Source organism: Canis aureus, chromosome 2 (assembly GCF_053574225.1).
Source record: "Canis aureus isolate CA01 chromosome 2, VMU_Caureus_v.1.0, whole genome shotgun sequence".
NCBI lineage: Eukaryota > Metazoa > Chordata > Mammalia > Carnivora > Canidae > Canis > Canis aureus.
The window spans coordinates 13005998-13028654 of record NC_135612.1 but is presented as its reverse complement, the minus strand read 5'-3'; the positions used below and the strand labels follow the sequence as shown (position 1 = coordinate 13028654).

The 22657-nt window shown below is 36.7% G+C and overlaps 1 protein-coding gene across 6 annotated transcripts in view; it reads left to right on the top strand.

The window, feature by feature from the left end:
• Window positions 1-22657, top strand: part of LNPEP (leucyl and cystinyl aminopeptidase) — a 108889-nt gene that overhangs the window by 47870 nt on the left and 38362 nt on the right. For all 6 annotated transcript variants that reach the window (XM_077863575.1, XM_077863567.1, XM_077863574.1 and 3 more), the window contains exons 5-11: window positions 4619-4739; window positions 5418-5572; window positions 7461-7574; window positions 8976-9110; window positions 13574-13705; window positions 16686-16846; window positions 17068-17156. In XM_077863575.1, the coding sequence (XP_077719701.1) occupies window positions 4619-4739; window positions 5418-5572; window positions 7461-7574; window positions 8976-9110; window positions 13574-13705; window positions 16686-16846; window positions 17068-17156 (907 nt within the window). The remainder of the gene's footprint in view (window positions 1-4618; window positions 4740-5417; window positions 5573-7460; window positions 7575-8975; window positions 9111-13573; window positions 13706-16685; window positions 16847-17067; window positions 17157-22657) is intronic.

Here is a 22657-nt window from a genome sequence, read left to right as displayed (position 1 = left end):
AAAGGATAATGAGATTGGTGCAAATCTTATAAAATTCAGTTAATTTTTCTTCAAGCGTCACCCCCCAGATTTAGCCCTTGATTCAGATGTTACAGTCTGGATGATATCCAAAAGGCTCAATCTAGGAGAGTCAGGTTTGCTTCCTCAGGACCCAGCTGAATACCATTCCTCTCCTTGAAGCAGTTCATTCTTTCCCCAGCTGGGATTAATCATTCCCTCTGTGATCTTTCATAGCTCTTTAGTTACATCTCTGTTGTAGTTATCACACTCTTTGATATAAAACCCCCAGCACTTTTTATTGTCTCCTAGAATATATGCAGTCTTGGCTTTTTCTTTCTCCTCTGTCCCACTCTCCCTCCCTCTTCCTTCTTACTGCTAGGATTACATTCAAACTCAACATTCTGGTATTCAGGGCTGTCTTATAAATCCATCTGTATTTCTAATTGTTCCAGTGTGGATTCTTCTATCTAGCCAAGCTGGATTATTCATTGTTAAGATATATACCTTATTCTCTTGTATATAGAGGGGGACAGGGGAAATGGAGAGAAAGGGAAAGAGATTGATTGAGACAGATTGAGAGAGAAGAATTTGGGGTGGCTTTTTTTCTTTTAATTTATATGTTAGGAAACAACATGGTTAAACGTGGACTCTGGAGTCCCTCCTGTACAGCTTACTAGAATGTGTTCTTGGGCAGATTCCTCTGTAATCCTGTCTAAACCTCACCTTCTACAATAATAGTATATTGCCTATATTAGCCTTACCTCTCAAGGATTAAATACTAAAAATTTAGTGCCTGGGAGATAGTAATACACACACACACACACACACACACACAAAGTGCACTCTTTTTTTTTTTACCCATGTGCAAGAATATTGTGAACTTTCTTATATGTCTGTAAATATAAAATCATAACTTTTTTAATGCCACCCCATACCTGCATATTTCAAAATGTGTTTTGAAAAAATTAGTGTTATGCTAATAAACAATTGTTTCACTAATTTTCTTTTTATTAGGATGAGGGAAGAATCTGACATGCATGGAGCTATACTCCGTGCTGGCAGCTGTCTCAGGCTCCTCATTTATAAATATCTTTTCATTTCATAAACCACATGGAAGGGAAGCATTAATCCCATATGGCTGATGAAACTGTGTCTCAGGGAGTTTACATAATTGACCTAAGATTATATAGTAAATGATAGTCAGGATTGTACCGTCCACCACAATATGCTGCTGCTTACACCCAATGACATATATAACTTCTATATGTATGGGGACAGAAATTTAGACTTGAAGTCTAACAGGATTTTACTTACATTAAAATGTTGAAGTCTTTCAGATGTTTTCTATTTTGTAGTATTTGACAGTAGGCCTGTTTCACAAGATTCAGGAATAAGGCAGTAGTAGGGCTTTACTTAGTAATGTCAATCTTACCAAACAACTAAAAATGTCAAAGTTGACTGTAGATTATTAAACACACCCTCTTCAGTGATCAACATTACTAACATTGTTGAAGTTTTTAAAAAAGAGGAACATTTGTTTTTACCATTTTTGTCTGTTCTTCACTGTTCTTTACACCTCTGTCTGTGTTCAGCAATGCCAGAATTACCTAGAAAATTCTAGGTCAGTTTTGAAATACATTGCTTGGTTTGTCTTGAGGTTTTTGTTTTGTTTTTGCCATTGCCCGATTTGGTTTTTACCATAGACAGGTCTAATTTGTAGAATCAGAATGCATGGTAGTTGGTCAGATGTGGACACCATGTTGTAAGTTATAAGGTCTGAGTGCTAGTTGACTTCCATTTGACAGTGTTTAGAGTGCTCTTATCAAACCCAGAATACTGGTCAAGACTTTTTTTTTTTTTTTGTTGAACTGGATTGCTCTGTTTCTTACTGCTTCTGTTGCTCTTAAAAGAAGCTTGATAATAATTACAATTACCAGATAACTTATCTCTAGTGAGAACTCCTAGCACATTGTCTTTTAAAGAAAAAAAAAATGAAGGAAGAGAAATACCAAACTACCTTTTTCCTAATCATGTATTCCAGAGATGGAACTAATCCCTTGATCAGATTTCAGTTTCATGTGAGCCTCTTTTTCCTCTAAGGAAAGGTGCTCATACATAGAGATGGGAGTGGTCAAATGGTGTGTGTTGCAGAAGGATGTAGGAGGAGAAATCTGGAGGATATGTGTGGTATTTCTATTGGGATAGCTTCTTCTAGGTGATTGTGTTGACTGTGATATTAAGTATGTATTTCTGGTAAAAATAGAGATAATAAAGATTTGTCTCAAATTCCTAGTGATCTTGGTATAGTCATTTACAATGGTAGTTAGAGATTGTAAAAGAATATGTCAGGATTTTTTTGTCTTTTGCCCACTAACATTGACTTCAGAGGGAGAAAGATGCAGGAACTCCACCTGTCAGTGGAATTAGCCTATATAGTTCCTTTGGCAGATGGTGACTGAATTCAATCAACTGTGGTCACAGCCCTTTACCAAGAGCTGCAGATGGTAGATGCTAGGCTAGTGAAGTACACTTGGCCGCCTGAAGTGGGAGATTAAATTTCTTTCATAGTTCCCTTAGAAAGCAGCATAGTTTTAAGTGACAAACTCCAGTCCTAGATACCTTATTCTTCTGGTAACTGTTGGCACAAATGCTCCACTCACACATATTTTGCCACTTTCCTGTTGGACTATATTTTTAATAATGATGACAATTACCATTTATTGAACACTTATATCGTGTCATGTACTGGTCTAAGTTCTATCTGTATATATTAGCTCATTTAATCTTCCCAGGAACCCAGTGAGTATAGGAGCTACTTTAATCACCTTTTTAATAATAAGGAGACTGAGGTTATTAACCAACCTCTCAAGGTCACACAACTAGCAGAAATTTGTTTTTTGTTTACTTGAATTTTTTTTTTTTTTTTTTTTGCTTTTCATTTTTTATGTCATGGTACCTCTGTATTTTTATGATTAACTGTAGATTAAAGCCCCACATAAAGACAATTATGACTGAAATCTGTTTGACCTTTTAGAAATTGTTGGTGATTTTTTAGTCCTTTAATGAGGGAATAAATTAGAGTTCACCAGTGCATTTTGTCCAAGTAATGACTTACTCAGTAAGTCTCCATTTCCCACCAATTGAGATTTTTTTTTGAAGTTTTTATTTTCTATGTTTTGTCCATTTCTCACATTCCCAGGTGAGTATAGAGGGCTTTTTTTTTCTTCAGTCAACTGGAAAACAATATATAATGCTTTTTAAAATCATTGCTTTTCATAGAATTGCTTAAATTTTGCCTTTTGATACTTACTGAATGTTATTTATTTATTTATTTTTATTATTTTATTTAAAGATTTTATTTATTTATTCATGAGAGACACAGAGAAACAGACAGGCAGGGAGCCCAATGTGGGACTTGATCCCGGACTCCGGGATCAAGCCCTGAGCCAGAGGCAGACACTCAACCGCTGAGCCACCCAGGCGTCCCTGAATAAGTTGTTTATAGTTAGTCACAACTTATGGGTTTAACTTATGCCCTTAGTCAGAAAAAGAGAGAAAAAAGTAGCAATTTAAATGACCTGGGCGATCATATCCGCCTTCCCCCTTAGTGAGCATGTACCTAAAGGCACTGGGCAATGGGAATAGGAATCTGTTATCCCCATAGTTGGTTTTAGTTACTCTGTGCCACTCATTGAGTGTTTGATTCTGTTTGGTATGATTATTTTTTATACAACATGATCCATGAAAACAAGCCAACAACTGGAAAAAAAGTAAGCTCTCCCAAGGCTGGAAGAAAAACAGGCTGTGCCACATTTACTGAAAGAGGATGCATTGGTCTATAATTTCAACAAATGTGTAATTTCTGCCTTGAGTGTTTGCTTCAGAATAAACTTCCTTATGTGACTTCTCTGTATTAGGTGCCTGGTTTTGTTCTTTTTTTTTTTTTTTTTTTTTTGTAAGAATTAATTTATTTGACAGAGAGAGAACATAGTAGCAGGGAAAACAGCAGAGGGAGAGGAAGAGGGAGAAGCAGACTCCACTGAGCAAGGAGCCCAATGTGGGGCTCTGTCCCAGAACCCTGGGATCATGACCTGACCTGAGCTGAAGGCAGATGCTTAACTGAGCCACCCAGGCACTCCTTGGATGCCTGAATGATGCCCAGCACTGTAATAGGTGCTAAAAAGATGAAAATTTGCTTTGTCCTTCAAATACTTCAGTTTTGATAGCTCATCGGTAAAGAAGGGCAACTTTAGGTAATGGATCATAAAATTAATAGGCCAAAGCTTATATTTTGCCATAATATGACCCAAATAGTTTATTTGGGATGTTATTTAACTTAAAAAAAATCAGTAAGTTTTTGAATGTAGTTCTATGTGTGCAAGTGACTTGCTAAATTTTCCAGGGGCTAAAAGAATTAGAAGCAAGAGTTTGTATCCTGTAAAATTTCATAAAAACTCTTTCAGTTCTCACATATGCTTCAACAGTATTCACCTGAATATCATGCCATTTTGGTTGTACTTGTCTTTACACTTCACATGATATGTGTGTGTGTGTGTGTGTATGTGTGTGTATATCTGTATCTATATCTATATCCATGTATATATATGTTTTCTTTTAGGTTTCTGTATATGCTGTACCAGAAAAGATTGATCAAGTTCATCATGCCTTGGAAACAACTGTGAAGCTTCTTGAATTCTATCAAAACTACTTTGAAATTCAATACCCACTTAAGAAATTGGGTAAGAATCAAACAATGCCTGATTTTTATTACCATTATAACCTAGATTCATTTTGCAAATGTTTTTTAGAAAGAACTTTTGCCAAAGTTATTTTAAAACTAAAAAATTCAAAAAATTTTTAAATTGTCTATATTTGTTAAGATTATTCAGATTCCATAAAAGCATCTGAATGTGGAGCTTAAAGCATTTAGAAATTTAAGAGGCTGTTACTAGGGCTTATACAGTTGCTGTGTAAGTGGGAATTTGCTTAGGGCTTAGTCTGGAGTTTGACTAATTCTAACCTCCTAAGAAATTCCTGATTCAAATAACAAAAACTGAGTATTGGGAACTCAGGAAAGCAAGAGTATTTCAGAGCTGTTTAGTGTGGAGCTAGCTAGTTAGAATGTCAGACCTGCACCTTATCCTCCTTGCTCTAGAAAGTTGATTCATTGTGAAGGAATTAGGTTTCTCTTGCTTTGCTAAGTGACAGAGGAACAGTGACTCTACAGGGATGGTTCAAGTCTTTCTCAACTGACCAATAGGTAGGAAACATACAACACTAGAATAGGGTTCCATTTGCGGAGTATAAAATGAACTCCCTGCCTCTTGATTCACAATGATAAACGAGTGGGTAAAATTTTTATTTAGGAAGTGCTTTACATGAAGGCTAGTTAATCATTTCTTTCTTCTTATGTCCAGATTTGGTGGCTATTCCTGACTTTGAAGCAGGAGCAATGGAAAATTGGGGTTTGCTCACTTTCCGAGAAGAGACACTTCTGTATGACAATAACACTTCTTCTGTGGCAGACAGAAAACTGGTTACTAAAATCATTGCTCATGAACTATCCCATCAGGTATTACAAGACTATTATATTTTATATCTCTATTTTATATTGTAGAGTTTTAAAATAGAATTAGATGCTTATAAAAAACTCAGCTTTTTATTGTAGTATCGCCTTTTTTCCATAATAAAATGGTGTTTTCTAACACAAACTTGATTTTCAGTTGAAAATGCTATCTAATATTTGCATAGGATTTTACAGTTTATAAAGAATTTTCACATCTATTCTCACCTTTACATTTATAACTGCTCTGAGATAGGTGATAATCCCATTTTACAGATGTGGAAACTGAGACTCAGTATAAGTAAATAAGCGAGTTACCCAGAGTCACACAGTTAATAATTGGCAGCACTGGGCCTTGAAGAGCCACTGTCTCCTCAGGATCTCCCTCTCTCTCTCTCTCTCTCTCTGTACTTTCTTGCCCTCTGATAATAGAGAGCTATTTCACCTCTGACAGATGCCACCAGCTCAGTATAACTTTGTGGTGGAGCAAGACTTGCCCTAAATTTCACTTTCCTCACAACTTTTGAACTGTAGTTGACAGGATTAGATTTTTGTTTTCTTCCCCTGCTCAAACTGCGTTGTTACTTTAGGAGAGAAACAAGGAGAAAAAGAAGGAAAACTATGTGGGTACGTGAACCTCTTGACTCTTTCCCCAACACCTTGACTTTCTTTTTCTTTTTCTTTTTCTTTTTCTTTTTCTTTTTCTTTTTCTTTTTCTTTTTCTTTTTCTTTTTCTTTTTCTTTCTTTCTTTCTTTTTTTTTTTCTTTGCTGAGGTGCTTAACAGTGTTGGGCATAGTTTGGGGGTTATCATGCATGATGGAAGGAGGATGCGGAAGAGGAGTAGCACATACTCTGGTCGGTTTGCTCCCTGTCTCAAACACCATATGTATGCCACTGTAGAGCCCTTGTGAAGACTTCTTAACAGGCTGGCATATGAAGCACCTACTTATCGACAGTTACGGTTTTAGGCATGTAGCCAACTTGTCCTTTAGGGATGCCCTCTTGGTCTGTTTTGCCTGGGGCCACCCAGCACCACTTCTCTGTTACTTTTTTAAAACTTAAAAATCATATTCCTCTGAAACAAGTTTTAAGATAATAGCTTTGAAGGATAATTGCTTTGTCATTCTCCAAAGTGTTTTGTTTTGATACCTAGTAGCCTTATTATTTTGCTGCTGGTTTGAGATGAGTCCCAGGCCACACTGAACTGCATACTCTGTTACCCACCACTCTCCATTTCAGGGATTTTTGAGATACATTTTTTTTTAAGAGTCTCCTATCATTGCTTTAATTCTTACTATTATATCATAGAAGAAGACATTTAAAGATCTTTCTGATTTCCTTTATTTATGTGCATGACAACTTTCTTAAGGAAAGTTACTTGCATTCTGTTTTGAATCATGATCTACTGTCCTCAGCTCTGGTGACTGAGGAGAAACATGAAACATGGGCTCTGTAGAAAGATCTGTTACATACAAGTTTATTTTTTAGTTGTCATGGATGGTTGTAGATAGAATGGAAATAATCTTACTAACTTGATATTAGAAGGTAGAAGAATTTCATCATCTAGGAAATAACACTTTTAATGAAGTAACTAAAAAATGTTTTTGTTTACCTAGTAAACTGTGTGCATTAATTTGATAAATATGCTGATTGTGTTTCTTGCATGTTTTCCCATTCACCAAGGTGAAAATGTTAACATTTTCATTTTAGAGTAAATGTATACAAATTTTCTTGTAAGTCGTTAATTTGAATATAGTTTGTTTCAACAAATACCTGTATTTTTAAGTAATTATAACCTAGTTATAGGTGATTAATCTGACAATTCAATTATTAAAAAATTCTTAGGGGTGTAAATGTTATATTGGTTACTGGTTTGTTTGTTTTTTCCCCCCACAGTGGTTTGGTAATCTGGTAACAATGAAGTGGTGGAATGATCTGTGGCTAAATGAAGGGTTTGCTACTTTCATGGAATATTTCTCTTTGGAAAAAATATTCAAAGAGCTCTCCAGTGTAAGTACAACATTTGTTACATGTACTGTCATATTTACCATGTATTTTCTAGACATTTGGAGAAACGAAAATGTTTCTAGAAAGATATAATAAAATTGAACCTTGTTACTGATATGTTCTACCTCTTGAGATTTGACAGTGATAATTAAGCTTTTATTTATTGATATGTTTTATTGAAAGTTGAAATTAAGTGAAATTATGTTTTGTTAGGATGGACATTTTGAATCACTTTGCTACATTTTATTTTTAATAGATGTGGCCCTTCTCTTTGAAGGAGTTTAGATAAAGTTGAAAAGCCTTTTTTACAAAACAAAACTTTTTATCCTTTGTATAAAAAGAGAAAAAAAAATTAAGACGTTTTATAGTACTATCTCTCTGTTATCACTGTGATCATTCTTGTAACAGATTGATACAGTAATTTGCCTTGTTAAAGTAAACACCATATTTTGTACCCTTTTCAAAGACTTAGGACATCATTCTGACATAGAGAGCATAATAATGTTACTGAGTTATTAGTCTCTCTGGAAATGTTTCTATCCTTAGAAATATTTGAATATACTAGGCTGTGGTATGATAGGTATTGCCAAATAACCCAAGCAAGAGGTAGTAAAGTATAAATAAAGATCCCATTCAACCCTAAAATTCTGTGACTTTCTATTAAATATATGATTCAAGACTGCTTCAACATAGGGATACTCTTAAGAGCTTCCAGTTTGAAATTTTTGTGTAACACCCGTTCAAAAACTTACGGTGGGTAGAAGGAACTCATTTTTAGCTAGCATGCTAAGCAAAGTATTCTAAATCTATGTTACTTAATTAAGCAATGAGATACACAGTTTCACCACTTGGTGGTGCCCAGAATGTTTAAAACCTTTTAATGTATATTCTAGGGGAGCTTGTCTGCTGAGCTATGAAAGAATTCTACTTAAGTGTTATATTTTATTTCAAATGAACTTCAGTTAAGAGAAATGTATATTAATAAAGAAACATGGATAATAAATCAGCTTAAGGACCAGTTTTTATTTTTGCTTTTTAATTTCAGATATTATTTAAAAATATACACTAACCATTTTAGAATATTTACTTTGAATATCTATCTGGATTTGGCACATTTGGTTGCTTCGATAATAGATTCTTAATTTATCCTTAGGCAGTGGCTTCAGAAACCATGTTTTTCATGTGGCTAGGAGGTTTATTTCTTTTTTTAAATGTTAGGAATATGAACGAAAGTTGCTCTATTCCTACATTTTCAAAAGCTTATTTTCTGTGGTTTAATGAAGATGGTCTTTTTAAAAAATTATCTTAAACATTAAGTAGTCTAATTCATATAAATAATTACTGTACTTGCTTTTGCCTTTGATATTTTTCATGGCTTCCTAATCTGTTTGATGTTTTTGCTAGTATGAAGATTTCTTAGATGCTCGATTTAAAACCATGAAGAAAGATTCCTTGAATTCATCTCATCCGATATCATCATCATCTGTTGAGTCTTCAGAACAGATTGAAGAAATGTTTGATTCTCTTTCCTATTTTAAGGTACTGCTGTGCACACCAGGGACCTGAGTGGGTTTCAAGTTCATTTCATATTTGAGCAAGCTGCATCATTTAGATTACTTTATAGATTAAAAATTATTTTAAGATTGTTTTCAGGTATGTTTTTTTTTTATATAAAATAATTTTTATTGGTGTTCAGTTTACCAACATACAGAATAATACCCAGTGCTCATCCCGTCAACTGTCCCCCTCAGTGCCCGTCACCCACTCACCCCCACCCTCCTCCCCTTCCACCACTCCTAGTTCGTTTCCCAGAGTTAGGAGTCTTTATGTTCTGTCTCCCTTTCTGATATTTCCCACACATTTCTTCTCCCTTCCCCTCTATTCCCTTTCACTATTATTTATATTCCCCAAATGAATGAGACCATATAATGTTTGTCCTTCTCCGATTGACTTACTTCACTCAACATAATACCCTCCAGTTCCATCCACGTTGAAGCAAATGGTGGGTATTTGTCGTTTCTAATGGCTGAGTAATATTCCATTGTATACATAAACCACATCTTCTTTATCCATTCAGGTATGCTTTTAAACTTTAAAATGTTTGCTTCTTTTTAAATCTTGGTTTTAACTTTTCTGTGTTTTTCTTTATTTCTCTATTCACATTTCAGCTCTCTGACTAGGTTTCTGGGCAGTTAATCAGATCATACAGCAATATATCTTTTTTTTTTTAATATATCTTTTAAAGTTGGTTTAGTCTCCAGGTCTACAGGTAGAATATATCTAGGGAACATTCTAAGCAGGCCTTTGGCTGCATTATTGAAAATTGAGGTGTGTTCCAGTCACAATTGCCAAAACATGTAAACCAAAAGAGATCGTAAGAGCTGAAAACTAGATTGCAGGAGCAGAGGCACAGACTCCAGGTTTGGGAGTGGAGCAAAAACAGAAAACTAGAATCCTCATTAGGATCACCATAAGTCAGGGGTGCCTGAGTGAGTGGCTTAGATGGTTGAGCATCTGCCTTTGGCTCAGGTTATGATTTTTGAGTCCTGGGATTTAGCCCTTGTGTTGGGCTCCCTGCTCAACGGGGAGTCTGCTTCTCCCTCTTCCTGTAACCCCCCACCCCTGGTCGCACACTGGCTCTCTCTCTCTCTCAAATGAATAAATAAAATATTTTTTTTAAAAAAGAGGGGGTCACCATAGGTCAGGGGACAGAACAGTGCCACTCACAGTTTTGGAGGGAGTCATGAATGTTAGGACTTATTTTTGCCTTCTTACTCTGGCTGTCAGATTGATTGATTAATAAATGACTTCCTGCACTGGACAGAGAAAATACAAAAAACATGTGAGAGACATATCATCAAAAGCTCAAAGTTTAGGTGGTGGGTACTTGTTAAGCAATAAGAGATGATATATGTGGAATGAATGGTACAAACTTTTTTTACTTAGAATTATGAAGAGAACTTTTTTAGAGGAAAATGGAATTGAAGGGAATTAATAAAAAGAATACAGATAAAGAAGAATGGGAAGCCCTGAGTAGGGCAGGAATGGGGCAGTGAGGTGTACAACGAACAAGGAATACTAATGGGCAAGAAATTTTTGTTTAGGGAGTAAATGCTTGTAGTGGAAGCCATATGTGGAGTAGGGGAAAGATGAGACAGGTAGGTTGGGGCAGTTGTAGAAGGTTCTGAATTCCATCAGGAATCTGGACTTTTTTCTGTAAGCAGTAGGAAGCTTTAGAAGATTTTTCAAACAAAGGAATTCCTTGATTAAAGTTACTGTTTAGGAAAACTAATTTGTTCCAGCTTACAAAGTAGATTTAAGTGGAGGGAGACCTGAAGTCAGGAAGTTGCTGGTAAAGTGCAAGCATGATGTGGTAAAAGTGTGAAATTAGGAGTGGTAGTGAAAGTGGAAGGAAAATGATGAGTGTAAAAGAACAGTCGGGGGAGGGAGGTTCTTGAAGGATTTAGTGACAGAGTAAGGCAGGCAGGCAAAGAGGGAGCCATGTTCTCCAGGTTAACACCTAACTGGCATAGAAAATGGTGGTACTGTTAACATGAGAACTGAAGAGTTTAATCACCTATATTAAATATATTCCAAGTAGAGCACCTGCTGTGATTTTTAAAGCCCATTTCGGATCTGTCAATAAAATGTTTAAACTTGTAGTTCTGTTCTTATACAGAACTGTTACTTCAGGATTTGTTTTTACAGAGCACTGTCATCCTCTGACCCATATCCCCAAAACCCCAAATTCAGTGTCTTCTGATCATGTGGTCTTCACAGCATACCTAACTCCTGTCAGTATGGTAACTACTTATTTCAGGATTGGAAGTCTGGCAAATACTCCACATAATTGGGAAAAGTAGGACTCTTGGGTAATTTACCAGTATTGTATGCAAGAACAAGTAAGGATCATTTGGGAAATGTGTTTTATAGACATATTCTATCTGGGGTTTTTGATCTTCAATCCTAATTTTGATGTAGATTGTCTGTTGAGGAGATCAACTAGGAAGGAAACTTTGAAAGAAAAAGAAAAAGAAAAAAAGGCCTGAAATTTAAATGCCAGAAGAGGGGCGCCTGGGGGGCTCAGTCAGTTAAGCATCTCCCTTCTTAAGTCATGATCCCAAGGTCCTGGGATCGAGCCCCACATTGGGCTCTTTGCTCAGCAGGAAGCCTGCTTCCCCCTCTCCCTCTGCTGTTCCTCCTGCTTGTGCTCTCTCTCTCTGTTGAATCAATAAATAAAACCTTTTTAAAAATGCCAGAGACACCAAAATGAGGAGTTTCAATGCAAGATGAGGATCCAGCAAGAGACTGAGAACGATGGTCAGTGAATAGGGGTAGAATCAAGAGAGGTGTCCCAAGGCCAAGTGCAGAAAGACTCCAAACGGGGAGTGAATGATTAATCATATCAAATGCTGCTGGCAGGTTGATGAGTGTGGGAATTGCCATTGGCTCGACACCACGAAGTTCTCCCGTGACCTTGATAAAAACACTTCCAATGGAGTGATGATTGGATGATGGCTCTAGAGAAAGTGGTTAAGAGAGCAAATGGAGCTAGCAAATGCAGACAGCTCTTTTGAGAAGTTTACTACAAAGGGGGAATAAGAAATAGGATGATAACTGGAAAAGGCATGGGGTTAAAGAAAGGAAGGACATCTTTTATTTGTTTTATATGAGGAATATTGCATAGTTTTGTTAATGGGAATGTAATAGTAGTGAGGGAAAGCTGGTGATGCAAGGCTGAAAGGGATCTGTTACCAACAAGAATGAATACTTAAATGTGTAGAACAAGTAACGCCATGAAGCATGGTATAGAAAAAAGGGAGTCGTAGGTATTAAATACGGTTATCTGTATCTGATGATCTTATTTTTAAAGGTTTTATTTATTTATTCATGAGAGACAGAGACACAGGCAGACGGAGAAGCAGGCTCCATGCAGGGAGCCTGACGTGGGACTCGATCCCGGGACTCCAGGATCAGGCCCTGGGCTGAAGGCAGCGCTAAACCGCTGAGCCACCCGGCTGCCCTGTATCTGATGATCTTGATGGCTTCATATTACTACATTTTTACCAGAAGTGAAAATCAAAGACTATTTGAGTTCCTTCTGTATAGTAGGTATTGTTTTAGTCCCTGGAATTGAGTTTTTTGGATTTTCCCTCAACTAGGGTGGGTACAGTCTAGAAGAAGAAATGAATTAATAAATAATTAGATAAGTATATGTATATATATATATTTAAATATATATCTGTAGCAGATGCAGAAAGTGATATAAATTGCTCTTGAAGATAGAGAAATATTTCTATCTCAAATCGGGGATGACTTCACAAAAGTGGTTTTTGGAGATGGTGACATATGCTTTGGTGACTCACTGGTGTCACTGAAGTGCCTTTAACAGTTGCATGTCGGATTTTGAATTATTAGTGTATGCGTACTGCCCTATACATTCATTAGTTCCAAACATATTTGAAGTGACTCTGTAGGAAGAAGAGAGATCTTGGTTATTTTAGCAACATAATATATTGAAACTGGAAATTAATGTACTCCCAAGCAGAGAGGCTTTTGGAGTTCTGCTTGTTTATTGTCTCCAGCAGTGAACCCATGAATTCAACTGGTATTCTGAGCACTGGGGATGGAGATGGGGATTCCACAGAAGATTTGGCATATTTTTCTATTAAAGATATATTCACAGACACTTAGCTTTTATCACAACACTGAGATAGAAACTGATAAACTACATAAATGGCTTATAGTAGGATTAGTATACGTGGGAATCTGCTCCCATTATTCTTTTGTCAGATCTCTTAAAATAATTTTTAAGACAATTTGAACACCATTCACATCTGATTATATGACAGTAAATAACAGTGTTTTACAACTAGGTTCTCTATATGTGAGTATATTATTAGAATAATTATATTTTGAATTTTAGATTCTCAATTCTATAAACCTATTGTAGTCTTTTATTTACTCCCTTTTCTCACTTTTCTTTTTTTTTTTTTGAATAGGGAGCTTCCCTCTTGTTGATGCTGAAAACTTTTCTTAGTGAAGATGTGTTTCAACATGCTGTTGTTTTTTATCTGCATAATCATAGCTATGCCTCCATTCAAAGTGATGATCTGTGGAATAGTTTTAATGAGGTAAGTGACCTGAATATTTTATTTAGTTCTTAAAGAAGATCAGAGTTCTTCCATTTATATTTTTATCAAGCATATAAATAAGCAATAATATCAAAGATAGTTATTTGAGAAAGCACAGAGGTCAAGAAATAGATGTATAACATTTTTGTATAACCATTTTTGTTCTGTACCTTAATCTTGATTCCTGCTTTGTAGGAAAGTAGCCCTTCCTGAAGTAATAGATATATTATTATATTTTCATTATTTGAATTTTTTTTCAAAAATATGTTTTCCTTTTCTTCTTTTTTTTTTAAAGATTTATTCATTCAGAGATAGCGAAGAGAGAGGCAGAGACACAGGCAGAGGGAGAAGCAGGCTCCCTGCAGGAAGCCCGATGTGGGACTCGATTCTGGGTCTCCAGGATCACACCCCAGGCTGCAGGCGGCGCTAAACCGCTGCACCACTGGGGCTGCCCTGTTTTCCTTTTCTTATCCTTTTGCATCTTTACCTCTGATTTATTTATTTATTTTTTCCTCACTCTGCCTTATGAAGCTTCCTGACTTTTGTGGCTCTTTTCTTACAAGACCATCCTTATAGATGATATACTACAAGCTGGCCTCCATGGGCTCCATATTGCCCTTGAATCATTTTGCTGTTTGGATTTTTTTGCGCCTGCAAATGTTCTAACAAGCAGTGCAATTAGGTCTGAGTTAAGCTTCAGAGTAATGCATGAACCCAGCCTGCATTGTGCATGTATGCTAATTGTATAACCCCCAGGAGCATTTTAGTTTGTTGTTACCCTAATCCAGATCAGGGGTTTTAATGTTTTGGAAGATCACAGACATATTTGAAACTTTGATGAAAATTCTGGACATATTCCTCCCCCCCCAAAAAAAACCCTACATATATGCACAAAGTTTCAAAGTTTTAGGGCCCAGGATTAAGAACTATTCTGGGGCTGCCTGGGTAGCACAGCGTCTGACTTTCAATTTTGGCTCAGGGTCATGATTTCAGGATTGTGAGATTGAGCCCCGTGTCAGATTCCATGCTCAGTGCAGTGTCTGCTTAAGACTCTCTCTTCCCCTTTCTGCCCCCTCCTTTCTACACTCTATCTCTCTAAAATAAATACATCTTTATTTTTTTTTAAGATTTTATTTATTTATTCGTGAGACACACACACACACACACACACACACACACACACACACAGGCAGAGACACAGGCAGAGGGAGAAGTAGGTTCCATGCAAGGAGCCCGAAGTGGGACTCGATCCCCGGTCTCCAGGGCCACTCCCTGGACTGTAGGCAGCGCTAAATCGCTGAGCCACCCATGGATCCCCAATAAATAACAACAACAACAAAAAAAAACCCTCGTATTCTGAATCTCTTCCATATACTCTTCCTGCTTCCTTTTCTTATCTTCAACCTGTATTTTCTAGCTGTTAACCCTGTGCCCAGAAGGTGTACCTTCCCTTCTCTCTCAGTTCTCTTTGCGAAGATGGATTAGTCCCTATTACTAAAGAGTTGCTTCCACATCACTGTTTTTTTTTTTTCTCATCATATGGTAACATTTCAATTGGAAGCACATTCTTTACTCTATACTCATTGTATTATCTCCTTGTATTGAGAATATATTTCTTCCTTTCTGACTTACTTCAGCTTTTGCCTCATAGTTTTCCTATCCCGACCTCGTCCCTAACATTATCCTCAGGTTTTTCGACCTCTGCATCAAAGTATGCCCTGGCCTTTTCATTCCCATCCCATTTCAAAGACCCAAAGTGCTTTCGGCAAAGTTTGTTTCCTTCCCAATCCATTATCCAGAAATGAATATATCAGAGCCCTGAGAAATGTAATATTAATGTTGCAGCGAATTTGGATAGGTTTGATCCATCTTTTCTGCTTTAAATAAATGGGCATATGGAGACTGAGGTGAGGCCTGCCATTGTGGAGTGATACTGTTACCAAACACTTAAGGCACTTAAACAATTTTAGGTGCTTGCAGTTCAAATGCATATACAACCTAGAGCACTGATTGGAATCAGAAGGTTAACTCACATGCTTTAAAGAGATAGTTGTTCCAGAATTTCTTCTCGATCATTGATGCCAGATGTCATAGGGACAGTGGGTTTTAGAGGGTCTGTGAACCTCTGACACTGGATGCTAGATTTCATAGGTAAGTTGATGCAATTTCTGGGAGAGTGTCTTTGACTATCAGAAAAGGTGACTACTGTTGTTTGGAGAAACTTAGAGTCAAGGCACCTGACCCATTGACATGTTACGCTTCTGCTCCTTTCTGGCACTCACACAGTATTAGTTCTTTCCAAGATGAGCATTAACATTTACAAAATCAGAGGGTCTGAGGAATAAAGAGAAATCTGTACACAGGCTGACTCATAGGAATTGAGTAGCTGTGCTTCTTATTCTAGAGCGTGTATCATTATTCATACCTTCTCAGTGGTAGTCTTGTGAGCTGAAGGAGTGCTTGTCCCTACTTAGAGATTTTGACAAACACTCAGTGAATGAACTTCTCTCTCAACACAGGGTTTCTCTTACTTTCTCTAGTTGTCACTTAGTTCTGTGCCAGGTGACTTTCCTTTTAGCAGTTGCTCATTTACTTAGATTAGAATTGTATTTAACTCCACATTTGTGCTCCTGTTTTTATATTAACAGTACACGTAGTCTGGAACGCCTGAGTGGCTCAGCGGTTGAGCATCTGCCTTCGACTCAGGGCATGATCCCAGGATCTGGGATCGAGTCCCATATCAGGCTCCTTGCGGGGAGCCTGCTTCTCCCTCTGCCTGTGTCTCTGCCTCTCTCTCTCTCTCTCTTTCTCTCTCCCTCGCTCATGAATGAATGAATGAATGAATAAATAAATAAAATCTTTAAAAAAAACAGTACACATAATCTTCATAGAATATGGTAGGCAGAGAGGGAAAGGTACAAACTGTAAAGTTTTTAAGCTGTTTATTTTTAAGCAAAAATAATTCTTTTTTTTTTTATAGGTCACAAACAAAACACTAGATGTAAAGAAAATGATGAAAACATGGACCCTGCAGAAAGGATTTCCTTTAGTGACTGTTCAAAGAAAAGGAAAGGAACTTCATGTACAACAAGAAAGATACTTTTTAAATATGAAGCCTGAAATGCAGCCTTCAGATGCAAGGTACGTTCATGCCCTTTCTGCCTGCTATCTCTTTTGCACCCTTGGGTTAAAGTATTTGTAAATTACAATCGCCTTGGAAACCTAACAAGATTATCTTTTTCTGGGGATAGCTTGAAAATTTCTCCTTTCCGCCAAAGGGAAAGAAAAGGACCCACCAAATTATGTGTAACTGACTAAAATATTCGAGAGAGTAATAATCTTCCAATATTTTCTTTTCACAGCTATCTCTGGCATATTCCACTATCCTATGTCACTGAGGGAAGAAATTACTCAAAATATCCATTGGTATTTTTACTGGACAAAAAATCAGGTTTGACTCTAATTAACTCTTTTCTAATAAGAAATTTGAAACAGCATGTTTTTTTTTTTTTTTAAGAAATCTGACCAAGCAGCAAGAGGGAGATTTTTTTTTTTAAAGATTTTATTCATTTATTCATAGAGACACAGAGAGAGAGAGAGAGAGGCAGAGACACAGGCAGAGGGAGAAGCAGGCTCCATGCAGGGAGCCCGACGTGGGACTCAATCCAGGGTCTCCAGGATCATGCCCTGAGCTGCAGGTGGCGCTAAACCGCTGCGCCACCAGGGCTGCCCAAGAGGGAGATTATACTTTCCAAAGTGTACAGTTTCGGAGTGTGTTTTATGAGTCACCTATACAAGACAGGACTAAAGTGATATTGGTCCATCTATCATGTATGAAGGTAGTGAAATAAGGTATAAACAGTTGCGCTGACTGTGCTAGCAGTCTTGGTAGAAAATTGCAAATGCTGTCTTTATAGCCTAGATAAATTTTATGTTACAAAGTATAAAGTAGTAGAAGCAGAGCAGTCTCTTGAAGTATGCTCTGCTATCTCCTTTTTAGGGGTGAGCATGGGCGACTGCATTTCAACAAGTACCTTAGATGATTCTTATGCATAATAAAGGTTGATTCAGGATCTAGATTCAGAGTAAATTATCGTTACAAAATATCCTGTGAACATAGTATACATTTTTTGGCAATAAGAAAATGGGGCGGGCAGCCCCAGTGGCTCAGCGGTTTGGCACAGCCTTCAGCCCAGGGTGTGATTCTGGAGACCCTGGATCCAGTCCCACATCGGGCTCCCTGCATGGAGCCTGCTTCTCCCTCTGCCTGTGTCTCTGCCTCTCTCTATGTCTCTCATGAATAAAAAAATAAAATCTTAAAAAAAAAAAAAAGAAAATGGGGCAAGAAATTATGATTGCAAGGAGGGATAAGAAAATGTAAAGATTGTATATGTTGGACCCATAACATAAGTAGTCTATGAAAAAAAAATCGAAATGTAGTTTCTGACCATTGGTGAAATATCACTACGAATGCCACACCACACATCCTGAGAAAATATGAATATTTTGGGTCCTGCAGGATACTCTAGATTTATGGAAAGGGAAAATTTCTTGTTTGAATTTGTATCTAGTGTTTAAGCCTATATTTTTGAGAGGGGAGTATGGCCTAGTGGTTAATGGAATGAACTTTGGAGCCAGATTGTCTGGTTCACTTGTATGATTGTAGGTAGTTCTGTGACTCTCTGAGCCTCATCCCTCAGCTGTAGAGTAGAGATAGGGATCATATTTTATAGTGTTATGGTGAAGATTGAGTTCATTTATGCAAAGCACCTATAATAATGTCTGGCATGTGTTATGTGCTATATAAATGTTAGCTGTTGTTAATGCTATTATTGAAAAATAAATCTTTAAATGTGGTAGACCCATAGTACATAAAATCTAGAAAATGGATTCACAACTATTCTCATGATTATTTCTTTCTAATAATTTTTAAAATATTTTTTACTTAGTCAATGTCATTGTGTATAGGTGATTTTTATATCTTGTTAAAAAAGAGATATATTTTATTTGATCTTTCCTTACTGTTGGACATTTGATACACCATTTGTCTCTATTTTAAAAAGTCTCAGTAAAAATTTAGGGTCTTACATGTTTGGTCATTATATGAACTTCTTTATGGGAATGATTCTCAGAAATGAAGATTGTTATCTTTTGTGATTTAGTACACATTTCTAAGTTGCCCTTCTGCTATGCAGTAATAATTTATAATGCCAGTTGAATTATATGAGCCTGCCAGTTGCATTGCAGTTTAACTAGAGTGGAGTGTTAAAACAATCTCATTATTTGAGATGCTGAGAACACTTGATAGTGTTACATCTTTGATTAATATAACATAACCAGAGATGCTGCCTTCCTTGATGAAAACAAAGCTCCATACTTTTAAGTAGCCTTGGAAGGATGGTCCCTGGCTGAAGAAAGAACACTTAATCCCATCTCCCTTTTTGGACCAGTAAGGAAATTTGTCAACCTCCCAATAGTATGTAAGTTTTTGGTGGCTTCAGAAATAATTGGACAATAAGAAGTCTGCTTTTATTTACACTTAACTTTTTCAGCTCAGTTTGTACATGAGCTTCTTAAACTCTTTTTGAGATTCACATCCCAAAGTCTAGCTCATATTTTACTGCTGTAGCCTCTTCTCCCTAAGCCCTTGCCTGGCATTCTATGCTTCTGCTGTACAAAAGCTGTTTTCAGCCCCTCAAACATGCTATCCTGCCTCATGTCTCTGGGCCTTTGCATATACTGTTTTCTCTCCCAGAAGAACATTCTTGTCTCCCCATTCCTTCGATTTACTGCTGTTCATTCTTCAGATCTCAGTGTGCCCACTGCTTGCTCCAGGAAGCTCTCCCTTACCCCAGGATAGGTTGGATGCCTACCTGAGTGTTTAAGAATAATATCCTCTACTTACCTTCTTTTGATATACTGAAGTACTGTTCTACTTATGTCTATCCTCACATTAGATATATTCCCCATTTAAGGTAGAGATCATGGCCTCTATGAATCATTTTTGTGAGCTTAGCACCCAGTAGGCACCCAAAAAATGTTTTAAATGAATAAATTTTAGTTTGTAACAAGGTGACTCAGTTTCAGATCTCACTGTAAAAAGTTTTAGAAAAATAGCATTCAAATCCTGGTGAAATAAAACCTTCCTTTTTCCTTCACTTGTAAGTATTCTTAATAAAGGGAAATATGCAAAATATACTGCAATATAATTGGTTTAATCTGGAGCTGGAACTGAGCCAATAGATGATGAAAGCAGTGTCTGTTGCTTCCTCTTCTCAAATGTTACTGCCCTTGCTGCTACTGCTGCCGTTGCTATTTTAATATCTGGCAGTTCAGGTTTTGAGAGTCCACATTGAAAATGTTCTGTCCTCACAAAAAATTATTGACCCTGAGGATGGTTGGGTCATGTTGGTTCCTAAGGCTCCAGCAAGAAGCGCTCTTATTTTAATTTGTTTCTATTCTCAAAAGAAATATTAGCAGAGATGGTGACTACAGAGGCTTATTTTTTGCCATATGACTTTAGTACAGTGTGTTATCTTGGTGGTTTGGTGGTTTGTTAAATCTATAGTATATTTCCATGTGTTCTAATGCTAGGGTTCCTGGGTTAGTCCATTTGTTCAATCAAATATAGGAGTTTTATTTGATCAACATATTTGTCACTTTTCCCCACATACATGAATTTTGAATGATTAATAGTTGTGAATAAGAAGGTGTGCCAGTTTTTCAAGCTGCATATTGAGGAAATTACACTAAAATAGTGTCTCCTTCTCCCTTCTCTTCCCTTTCCCCTCTTTTTCCTTCCCTATGCTCTCTCTCATCCACATCCTACTCGGACCTAAGCTCTTTAACTATAGGAAATCTTTATAGTCAATCTAATTTGAAACATTCATGGTATCACTGTGCCAGAATGTATCTGCAACTAAAAGACCTGTCATTGTCTTTGAATGAAAGGCATTTGGAAAAAAAGAATAAGGAAGGGCATATAATTAAAATATTTATCATGTGCCATCCTCTGCTCTTGCCTTTTTCCCCCTCTAATAAAATAAAGGAGAATAAAGGTTATTGGAGAAAGGAATGCTTTTGAACGAGAGGGGATGTAGTTCAGCTGCGTGTATCATGCTAACCTACTGGAACAAGCTACACAGGAAATTTTTCAACTTTGTTGTAAGAACTTGTTTTTTTGTTTCTGTGTTTTAATGTTTCTGTATAAAACAGTAGTTGATTTTCATAACTTATTGACAAATGGTTTTTAAAATCACTACTAAATTACTTCATCTGGGCTTCTGCCATATAAGATTGGAGTTACTCTTTTTTAATGCTCAATGGACTGTGAAAATTGAACTCTTAATCTGTTAATGATTATGATAAATTAAAAACATATGAGGGTAGCCTCATCCACATTTAAGCTGTAGGATGTAGTTACCTCCCTTGTGTGCAAAGCTTTTATTTTTTAATACCTGTGGTTTTAAGGTCCTTCATTCTGGATCATTCAGAAGACCTAAAAAAGACTAATATGTTGATTCTTTAAATGATAATTCTCCTCTCTGTGCTGTTGGCTGCACTGCTCCATATCCTGTCATCGAGACAACAGTAATAATCTCAAGTACTCTCCCAGCTGCCCTCCTGCTTTCTACCGTCTGGACTTGGCCAAGTTTACAACGTGGCAAATTGCTTATCAGTCAAAATACACTGTATTTCAGTATTTTCCTTGCATCCATCCTGTGGAAGAATTGCCATACCTATCATTTCTTGCCTCCTATTTTGGGAAAGGGAGATTTGGAGCTCTTTAGTCCTTATTCCCAAGGCCCTTTTTTGATAAAAGCTCTGTGGTTTGAAATTATGTTTGGTGACCTGGAGAACGTCGATATTTTTGCCATAGTTAATGATAAAGTTAATTTCATTAGTCCTTGCTTTGTTAAAATGTCTCCAACCTGGAGCAGCTACTTTGTCCTCACAATTATTCCTTAGAACTGCATTCTGCTCTATGAAAAGGAAAAAAATCCTATTACTGTAGTTGATCTTTACCATCTGCTGCTGTATCAGCCATAAAACAGAAATTGATATGGAATTTTTTAGTGAAAAAGACTGATTATCTGATATGTCATGTTAAGACCTGATCAGAACGTAAGCCCTTTCCATATTAAACATCCTCTGTAGTTTCAGTAGAATTGGAGTAACTAGGTATTAAGAGAATCTGATAAATTTTAATAATTCCTGCTTTTGAAGTTGATAGATCTGAGACTTTAGGTACCAAAGGGTTTAAATGTATTCCTAAAGCATCTTATGTGTAAAAACCATCGTACAGAGTTATTATGATAGTGGAAATTTTAAAACAGCCTACATATTTCTAACTAAGAGATGGCTTAAACTGTGGTAAGTCTTTAAATGGAATTTATGAAGATATTTGAATACTGTGCCTTGAAGACAGTGGAAAAAATGACTGGGGGTGGAATCTGATAGATAAAGCAGTATAAAAATAAATGCATATCTATCCACTGTGTGAAATATTACATCAATTAAAATGTGTATGGAAAAGTCTGAGCAGGAAATACACTGTACAATGTTTTCATTGAGGTTAGATTATTTTCCTTGTCCCTGTTCCTCTTCTGTAATTTTTAAAAATCAGTACTCCTTACTTTAGAATTGTAAAGAAGGGACAGCTGGGTGGCTCAGCAGTTGAGCTTGAGTGTCTGCCTTCAGCTCAGGGCGTGATCCTGAGTCCAGGGATCAAGTCCCACATCGGGCACCCCGCAGGGAGTCTGCTTCTCCCTCTGCCTGTGTCTCTGCCTCTCTCTGTGTGTCTCTCATGAATAAATAAATAAATAAAATCTTTCAAAAAAAATAAAATTGGAAAGAAAACTTACATTATATACATCTCCAAACCTTATTTAGATTTGTTTTGAAAACATTTACTGTGACATAATTGTTTTGTTTATTTGTTAATTCAGCAAG